The sequence below is a fragment of the Protobothrops mucrosquamatus genome, unplaced genomic scaffold (genome assembly GCF_001527695.2).
Source record: "Protobothrops mucrosquamatus isolate PMUCROS unplaced genomic scaffold, P.Mucros_1.0 scaffold1, whole genome shotgun sequence".
Lineage (NCBI taxonomy): Eukaryota > Metazoa > Chordata > Lepidosauria > Squamata > Viperidae > Protobothrops > Protobothrops mucrosquamatus.
The window spans coordinates 3,294,524-3,304,660 of record NW_015386388.1 but is presented as its reverse complement, the minus strand read 5'-3'; the positions used below and the strand labels follow the sequence as shown (position 1 = coordinate 3,304,660).

The following is a 10,137-nucleotide window of genomic DNA, read 5'->3' as shown; positions in this document are numbered from 1 at the left end:
AAACATGTGGTTGCGTTCAGCCCTCCCAAGACCCTGTCCACGTCCTCGGGAGCAACAGAATCAAACTCCTCCCATACAACCGTCTCAAGACCTGCTTCCGTCTCCTCCCCCTGGGCCAGCCAGTCGGAGTCCAAGCCTTCCCGGATCCGCGCGACTTTGTCATACAGATATTGCGCAAAGTCCTCGGCCCTCCCCTCCATTGCTCTCATTCATTATAGAATTCAGGAATGGAATGATGATTTAAGTTGTAGGAAAAAAGATTTCAATTGAATAATATAAACAAAATTCTAACAGTAAAAGCAGTTGGAAAGTGGAGAGTAGAGAGACTGGGGGTGGGGAGATATAGGCAGCTGTGTATCAGGGATACTTTAATTGAATTCCTGCACTGAACAGAAGGTTGAACTCAAATGTACCACATCTACCTTTCTTGAGAAAATGGATGAACATGAGAACTGCACTTTATTAGATCAAATATCTGTCCAACTTACTTCTACCTGTTATCAGCCAACTGCTAGATCTTTGAAACTTTCAGTTTGCTGGAGCAGTAACATTTTCAGAAAACTAATAATTGGTACAGGCCTCAGATAAAAAAAAGTCCCTTACCTAAGGTTCCTTCTTCTATAAGTAATTTCTTAGCTTTGAATGCCAAGATGCACCCCTTTGGGATAGTGATTATTTTCTTCCTATCTCTAGCACCCTAAAAGACAAAATAAAATCTTGGATCAGCTGTATGGGATACAATAATTTGGTAAGAGGAGATGCATTTTTCTTTTCTCCAATTTCATGATAATTCACTATTCAGATTAGACCTTCAGGCTCAGTTTGATGTAGGCTTTATGAAAGATGCTGCTTTCCACTTTGCTGGATTCCCCAAACGTTGTCATTTCCACAGCTTCTGCTGATTCAGTGATCACGTATAAGTTCCTCTGGAGTTTCTTTGATTGTTTAATAAATGGATGTTCATTGTTGATTTTTCTGAAAAAAGAATACATGTATACCTCAATAAAGTAGACTGCAATCCAGTTTATAACTTTTTTGGGGAAAAAATCCCAATCCAATAAATATAGTTTCAGTTGCAATAAGTAATCAATTTCCTTCCAATTTCCTATGTACATTTCTGAGGTATGTTCTTTACCATATTTGATTAATGCTTAGAAAGAAATAAATCTTGTTGCAGTGAAAGATTTATAACTATTTAGAGGCTTTAAATTATAATACATTTTTGGGAAATACTGCTTTAATTCTATTGGCTTCCACCTAGTGGTGAGTTGTATAAATAGTGGTTAAGCAGCAGTTAGGGTTGCTTCTGTTGTTAACTGAATAAAGAGTTGTTTGCACCATTCGCCTCGTCAATGCCTCACCGAACTTGAAACATAACAGTGGCAACAAAGGTGGGATGTGCTGCGAAGAAAGAAAGAGCCAGAAATCAGTAGGGGTAAGACCAGGCCTCAGCGCCCTGGTAGGAACTACGTTCCCCCCTCTACCTGCCAGCAAGCAACGCTGGAGGCCAATGCCCTGAGGGACCTGTCCCCAGGACCAACAATAGAAGCCTTAGCAGCACAAGGTATTGCGAGATCAGAGACAACTCACCATGGCCAAGCTCGGAAAATTGTCGGAGTTTGATGTGTCACATACCAAGAGGTGGAGCTCTTACATTTAGCGAGCTGAGAACTACCTGAGAGCTAACCAAGTTAGCAAAGACAGCTTAAACACCGCAACGCTATGCTACTTTCGATATTGCCGAAAACCTGGTCGCACCAGCCGCACTTGAATCGGTCGCCTACGCTGAGCTCAAGAAAATGCTCAAGGAACATTTCGAGCCAAAGCTCTCAGTCATTGCCTGGAGACACGCATTCGAACAAAGGAAGCAGCAACCAGGCGAATTTGCTGCTGAATTCATAGCCGCTCTTCGACAGGTGTCCCGGCTTTGCAATTTCACAGACCTCGAAGAGAGACTGAGAGACCGTTTGGTGTGTGGGTTGAGGAACAGAGACCTTCAGCAGAAGTTGTTCGCAAAAGAGTCCTTGTCATTCCAAGATGCTCTAAAGAAGATTATGGCTGAAGAAGCCGCAGGGGGAGCCCTCCAAGAATACTCCCTGCCCAGAAGCCATCCACCACGAGGACGCGGAAAGAAGCAAGGCCTCCAACATAGACAATGAAATCGATCTGCTGCAGAAGCCACCAGCAAGGGTTCAGCGGCCACTTGACAAGGAAGTTCCCTTCACTTGATGTATGGGCTGTGGAGGCCAATACAGACGCTTGGAGTGCAGGTTCCGCACAGCAACGTGCCGGGCATGCGGCAAACAAGGCCACATCACCGCCATCTGTAAAGGTCACCAGAAGAACAGTCCACAAGAAGAATTTCCCAGGAAAGATACCGGGGCCCCGGGGCAACACAGAGTTTGTTTTTGTGCCAGTAGGAGGAGCGTGTTTAGAACAGGTGCCCATCGCCCCATGAAGGAAAAGCTAAGACTCAAAGTCATGACTTCATGGAGTCCCATGCAACATGGAACTAGACAGAGGGTCAACCCTGTCTATAATTTCCCAAGGAACCTTTAATCACATTTGCAGTCGCAGCAGCAAATGAGTTAAACTCAAGCCACCGAATCTCCTGTTAACTGATTTCCAAAACTCCCGTGTAGCAGTTAAAGGAGAAGCCACACTCAAAGTACAGTTCAAAGAGTTTGAGGGTTCCCTGGACGTCGTAGTAGTTGAAGGCCACTGCATAAGCCTCATTGGGCTAGACTGGTTTGATGCATTGGGCATCCACGTGACTGGTATACACATAATGCAAACAACGGACCTGTTGTTAGTTTGCCAAGAGTTTGCTGATGTGTTCAGCCATGACTTAGGGAAGTACAAGGGTCCTCCAATTACCCTCCACCTCGATGCTACTGTAACCCCAGTAAGGATCAAGCCTCATAAAGTGCCTTTTGCCCTCAAACCTAAAATCGATGCAGAGCTGGACAAGCTGGTGCAACAAGGTATGTTGCAGCCAGTAGAGAACAGTAGGTGGGAAACCCCCATAGTTACACCACTTAAGGCCAATGGGGAGGTGCGCATATGCACAGAATATAAGTGCACTATTAGTAGAGCGCTTCAACAACATTCATATCGGGTGCCTGTAGTCAGCCACATTCTGGCGTCACTACAGGGAGGTCGCATATTTGCCAAATTGGATTTGGCTCAAGCCTACAAGCAACTGCCCGTGGATGATGCCATGGCAGAAGCTCAAGCTATAGTTACCCACAGGGGAGCTTTCAGGGTGAAGCACCTACGATTCAGGGTCAGGGTCGCCCCAGGGTTTTTCCAGGGCGTGATGGAGCGCACACTCAAGGGTATTCCAGGCGTATGTCCATATTTCGATGATGTCCTCATAGCTGTGGAATCAGTAGAGAAATTGGCAGAATGGCTCAAGGCCATCCTTCAGCGTTTCCGCGAAGCGGGGCTGAAATTAAAAAAGGAGAAATGCAAAATTGGGGTAGTTTCAACCGAATTCCTTGGTTTTCACATAGATGCCGCAGGCATTCACCCTGCTGAATCCAAGCTTCAAGCAATTCAACAGGCTCCCCGCTCTAAGACAACGGGGGAGCTCCAGGCATTCTTAGGCCTGCTCAACTTTTATCATGCCTTCCTTCCGAACAAGGCCGCAGTGGCAGAGCCGTTACACCGGCTCTTGGACAAAAAAGCACAGTGGCAGTGGATCAGTGTCCATGAGAAAAGTTTTTCAGCAGTCCAATCACTGCTGTCTTCAAACTTGGTTCTGGTGCATTTCAATGAACAGCTGTCCATTTGCATCGCCTGTGATGCGTCCCCGTATGGGATTGGGGCTGTGTTGAGCCATTTAATGGCTGACGGGAGCCAAGCTCCCATAACTTATTATTCAAGGACTCTGTCCTCAGCAGAACGCAACTATGCCCAAATAGATAAAGAGGCATTGGCCATCATGGCTGGTATCAAGAAATTTCATGACTATTTGTATGGTTGTCCATTCACGGTCTTTACGGACCACAAGCCACTTCTGGGTCTGTTCATGACAGACAAACAAACATCTCAGATACTATCTCCTAGGATGCTGAGGTGGTCCATTTTTCTTTCAGCTTATAGTTACTGTCTAATTCACAAACTGGGCAGGGAAATGGGCCACGCGGATGGCCTTAGTAGGCTGCCCCTGCCGCAATCAGAGCCAGACCCTGTTCCGGCTGCTCGCATCCTGGCTATCCAGGATATGCCGGAGTCTCCCCTTAATGCAAGGGACGTGGCTGCCGAAACAGCTTTGGACAAGATGCTGAGCCGTGTGTTGAATTGGGTGCTCACAGGATGGCCGGACGTGAGTCTGGGGCCTAATTTTCAGAGCTTCTCTAGGAGGAAGGACGAGCTATCAGCTCACAAAGGCTGCATTTTGTGGGAGAGTCAGGTCATAGTTCCATACTCCTTAGGGGCTCAGGGTACTAGAGTCTCTGCATGAGGGACATCCGGGAATAGTCCGGATGAAGGCACTCGCGAGAAGCTATCTGTGGTGGCCAGGGTTGGATAAAGATATTGAGGCCCAAGTACACAGCTACATTTGCCATTGCTACTGCTACATTTGCCAGCAATCCTGACCAGAAATGCCACAAGCCCCCATACATCGATGGGAAACCACACAAGCCCCATGGTCAAGAATCCACATTGACTTTGCGGAACCCTTTCAGAGACAGCTGTTCCTTATTGTGGTGAATGGTCACTCTAAGTGGTTAGAAGTCACACCTGTCCCAACTATGACTGCTGCCAGGACCATCCAGGAACTGCGCAGGATCTTTGCCACACACGGGTTACCCGACGTGATAGTCTCAGACAATGGGGCTCAGTTTACCGCTGCAAAATTCCAGTCCTTTTTAAGGGCTAACATGATCAGGCACGCCACTTCAGCCCCCTTTCATCCGGCCTCTAACGGCCAAGCCGAACGCATGGTCCGAACGACCAAAGAATCCTTAAAAAGGATCGTAACCGGCAACTGGCATAGACTAGCAGACTTCTTACTCTGCCAACGGACGACTCCCTGCACTTCTACGGGCAGAAGCCCAGCAGAATTAAGATGGGGCCGTTGCTTAATCACTAAGCTGGATTGTCTGCATCCAGACCGAGTGGCATCAGAATCAGCACAGCCAACGCCACTGCGGAGATTGCAGGTTGGCGACCCGGTTTGGGTTCGAAACTATGGGCCAGTGGCACTGTGGGTGGTAGCTGTGGTTGGTAAGGTGTCAGGGCCATTCTCTTACGAAGTGGTCCTGTTAGACAGTCGCGCGCTACAAAGGCACATTGACCAACTGTGCAGGAGGCTAGTGACGCTCATGACTCTCAAGAAAGTCAAATTTAGGGGCATCACAACAGCAGCTGTGCATCGGAGTCTGCAAGCGAGGGTGAGACTCCCAGGAGAGGGGACGGGGCACTAGCGGACGGTGAGTTGGCCCCGAACACAGGGACTGCATCCACTGAGCAATTCTGGCAGATGGCTCCAATTTCCAGCCCAGTGGAAACTGTTCCACCTATGGACACTGGCTCCGGTCTACCCGGACAGACCAGCCACAGAGACTCTGGTCTACCCGTAGCAAAAGAGTCCCAAAGCCCCGGTCTACCCAGCCTGGCAGGCGAGCTAGTAGACCGGGAGCCTACAGCGGTGCCAAGGTGCTCGCAATGGTCAAGAAGGCCACCAAAATATTTACAGGACTATGTTCAATATTTGTCATTATGAACTATCTAGGGGGAAGGGGTGTTATGTATTGAGGTTAATTACTTGGAAACTGTTGGAAACGGTCTAACGGCTGCACCTGTTTAAGCTCCAGACTGACTGTCTACATGTTAATTAGCTTGTCTTTAAGCGGGAAATACTGCTTTAATTCTATTGGCTGCCGCCTAGCGGTGAGCTGTATAAATAGTGGTTAAGCAGCAGGTAGGGCTGCTTCTGTTGTTAACTAAATAAAGAGTTGTTGTTTGCACCATTCGCCTCGTCAATGCCTCACCAAACTTGAAACATAACAGTAGTGGTGATAGATGCACCACTGGAAGACCTGAAAGATTAGGCTGGGTTCAGATTCTCCTTGAGAAAAGCTATATGATTGCTGAAAATTAAAACTAATTGAGGTCAATTAATCAGAGACATTAAGTAAAGTACTGTTTTAAAAGAATGGAGAACTTGAATATTGAGAATGTTAAATGTGGCTGGAATCTATTTTTAATTTTGTTGTTTATGTTATACTTACTTTTCTTTAATAAAGGAATCAAGGTCTTGGATTGGAATATGTATCTTTTTCACCTTTACAGACCTTTCATGAGAAATGCTGACAGTGCTAGTTACTTCAGTGTCAGTAACTCCACTAATATTCCCTTTCAGTATTCCATCTATAGTGTCTTCAAGGATGAATAACTCTGAATTTTTGCAAACTAGAGAACAAATATTGAGAAAAACCACAATATTAGAAGTACTATAGAAACACATAGAAATAGCAGACAACTATTTTAATGAGAGAACAGCAATCCTGGCAGCAAAGGATTCTGTTGACATTGAATCAAACTGATTCTAAATCAGCATTATCTAATTAACTACAGTTCATACTAAGAGTTCCAGAAAGTAGGAAATACTTCTACTTGCAAGTTGGTATATTTTCAGTTTAAACCTCTTGACATCTCTTGAAAAGTGCCTGTGAAAGGTGAGGGTGTGCTCTAGAACTTGCTTCATCTTTGCTGTGAATAATAGATAGTTCCACATCAGCTACATATATGTTCCCCTATGCTTAAGAGAAAAAATATTGCAACTCTACTTTGACAAAGAACTGTTGAGACACACGGAGTATTTTGCAACTTCTGATAGTAGATATCAAGGGCTATGTTTCATCTTGTGATACTTGTCACCAAGTCAGGACTGTTTCTAGAAAGACTGCTAGTTTATTTCAGCCTCAACCTCTTTCTTTGGAATTATGTAATTTTATTCTAGTTTTAAGTTTTAATTAGTGATCTTTCCCCTTTGCAGAACTTTTTGTGGTAGTGAATTCATTTGCCAAGATAACAGTCTTTTATTCTTTGCAATGGCCTTCTCAGGAGACTTCTATTTTTTCTAGATCATTTTTTAATATAGAAAACCATGTTACAATAAACCAAAGACAACTTTGGATACAAACTATGTTTCAGAATGTGCCTTTCCCACAGTCATGAGGCTGCATTTTGGGTGCTTGGCAACCGGCATGCATTTATGATCATTTGCAGTGCCACCTGGTCACATGATTTACAAATTTACATTTTTTTTCTGGAAACTAACATTTACTTCTAGTTTCTAGACAAAAAACATCCCATAGTAAACAATGGGTTCATTTAATGACTGTAGGGTTCACTTAAGGATTGCTATAAAAATGATCATGTGATAGACTATGATGTTCATGACTTACAACTGTAATTATGAGCTCAGTTATAGTTGTAAGTCAAGGACTACATGTATTGCCACTTATAAAATTTGCTTCTACAGCAAAAATAATACAGTATATTCCTCCATAGACATTTCTCCTTTTTGGGCAACCTGTGGCTACCATTCTTGAATTTCGCACTCCAGAACTCCTTCATCTACTATTTCTTGTGCCTTGTATTTTTTGCAGAAGTCCAACTGTTAAAAGAATTGTTACTTAGCAACAGCCACATGTAACTGTAGCACAGAAGCATATAGGCAAGAGATTGACAGGTACAGGTAAGACTTCAAATTATGACCACAGTTGGAAAGAATGTCTGTTTTTAAGCAAGGCAGTTAAATGAGTTGCATTTTGTTACCTTTTTTGTCATGCTGTTAAGTGAATCTGGAGTCCCCCATTGATTTTGCTTGTTAGAAGCCCCTTGGGAAGTTCACCAATGACAATCACATGATCCTAGGATGCTGCAACTGTTGTAAATACATGCTGGTTGCCAAACACTGGAATTTTGATCACATGACTGTGGGGAAGCTGCAATGATTGTGAAAGGACCAATTGTGAGTCACTTTTTTCAGTGTTGTTGAACTTCCAACAGTCATTAAATGAATGATTATAAGTCAATGGGAAATGTAGTGGGACATTTAGTGGGGAAAATGCCCACTTACATAAGAAATCAAAATATTTGAAGATAAATGCAGTAAAGTATCTTATTGGCATGCACTGGGCCCCTGGCTGAAAAATTGCAAAAGAGGTCTGAACTATGCAAGGCTATAGGTTATATACTCCAAGAACTCTTCCACTGGAATGATAAAGAAGGTAATCCAACTGTGATCTTTGTAACAGGTATGTAAGCTTACTATGGGTTTCTAGGCACCTATATATTCTTTTCTTCTCAAGGGACTTTAATCTACTCTAATTATAGATATTAACACTGTGTACTGTAAATAGTGGCATTGCTTATGCTCCTTTACACCAAAAGTGAGACCACAGCTTGGTTCTGGTTATCTGTCTCTTTTCTCTCTAGGGTTATCAAGTGGATTATTTTGACTGTATTTCTATGCCTTTTCTCATGCTTAAGGTATGCACTACTCCACACAAGACAAGCCTCCACACAAGATTTCTGTGAGGAATTTGGTCTTGTCCCTTAGGCTCCAAATCTATTCCTCCACTTCCTTGTACATAGAAAAAAAGAATATGAGGATTGTAATCTGGATTTTAGATGCAGGAGGAGATGTTTTGGATATCTGATTCATTGGAAGAGCTGCCCTGAATTTGGGAGAGCAAAAGTCCATATGGCCCATATCTTATACGCAAGTTTTATCTGAAATTTCCTCATAAGTCACATCCCTATGATCAGTCAACACTATCCATGGACATTGATGGGAATATGCCTGAAGTTAGCTCCCATGGCACCTTGCCAAGTGGTTTCTTTGCACTCAGGATGGGAAATGATTCTAAGGTGGTGTAAAAGAGTATGGATATGGCCTTGAAGAAAATATTAAACAGCTTTTAGGTAACCAGAAAAAGATTACAGATAAAAACTATCTCTTTTTTTCCTGATTGCCAGTGCATAAGTTTTATAATGCATCTATACATGTCTGATTGGATTCAATTCTAGCCCTGGATTAACATTGTTCAAGCTATTAGTGGACTTCCGGTGGTGACAGGCTGCATCGCATGGCGGCTTTTGTTAGCCGCCCGCCTGGGAGCGCGTCAAAGCCTGAAGAGACAGCGTTCGTTAGCTGTCTCCCGGCTCGGAACCTCGTCCCTCGGGCAAAGAGGGGGGGGTGAGCAAGTCCGGATAGGGCTCGAGCTTCCTCTCACCCCGGTTTTGTTATAATCGGGGTTGAGAGATGCTAGCTCGCCCGGAGTCTGGACGGTCTCCACGCCCTATGGCGCCTTTGCTCCTCTTTTGGAGCGAAGCCAGATGCAGCTCCCACCTCTGCTGTTGGAAGGTATTTGGACTTAAATTTTAAGCAGACGGAACTAAGCAGGAGGTTCGGATTTACAGTGGATTGTTTCTGACTTTGACTCTGATATATACTAACATCTTCTTTATTTTGTGGTGATTTAAAGTGAGAGAAAATGGCTGCGGACTTGCCGTTTCTCTGGAATACTTTTGTTTGTTTTTTTTTACTTTCACTTTTTTTTTTTGGCTACTGACTGGAAAGAGATACATTGTTACTTCTCCGGCTCTGGAAAGTTTTAGCCGCAATGAATTTGTGGTATATACTGGCTGGTGATATTAATATTGCTATCCTTTTGAATTAATGAAGTATATTTAAAGAAATTTGGAAGTTTTAAAATGGCTGCGGATTTGAGGGAAAAAAAAGAGAGCGAGAAAGAAATTTTTCTTTTTGGTTGCTGAGTGGATCTCATTGAAAATGTCTTTACTTTTTATTATGGATGACCTACAGAATTTTTTGATGCAAGCAGTCAAGCAATACAGTGTGGAAGTTAAAAATCTATGTCTTAAGAGATTGGAAGAATTATATGGAACTGTGACATCTGCTCTCCAGAAGTTTATAGTTTCAGATTTCATTGAGCAACGGGTGGATAAAGTATGTGAAGAGGTTGAAGAAGATGTCTTGGAAATATTCCAAAATGATATGCCATGTTATGGAGATTTGGAAAGTGAAAAGTTTGAAAAGTTGGGAAAAGAAGCGGTAATAGACTTGGTTATGGTTTGGGTGTGCCTCCCTAG

The 10,137-nt window shown here is 43.6% G+C and overlaps 1 protein-coding gene across 1 annotated transcript in view; it reads right to left on the bottom strand.

Moving 5' to 3' along the window:
- Nucleotides 1-10,137, bottom strand: part of GSDMA (gasdermin A) — a 34,826-nt gene that overhangs the window by 16,344 nt on the left and 8,345 nt on the right. Inside the window, exons 3-5 of the mRNA XM_015832265.1 lie at nucleotides 6,243-6,423; nucleotides 810-975; nucleotides 604-697 (exon numbers count right to left, since the gene is read on the bottom strand). Coding sequence (XP_015687751.1) covers nucleotides 604-697; nucleotides 810-975; nucleotides 6,243-6,423 — 441 coding nt within the window. The remainder of the gene's footprint in view (nucleotides 1-603; nucleotides 698-809; nucleotides 976-6,242; nucleotides 6,424-10,137) is intronic.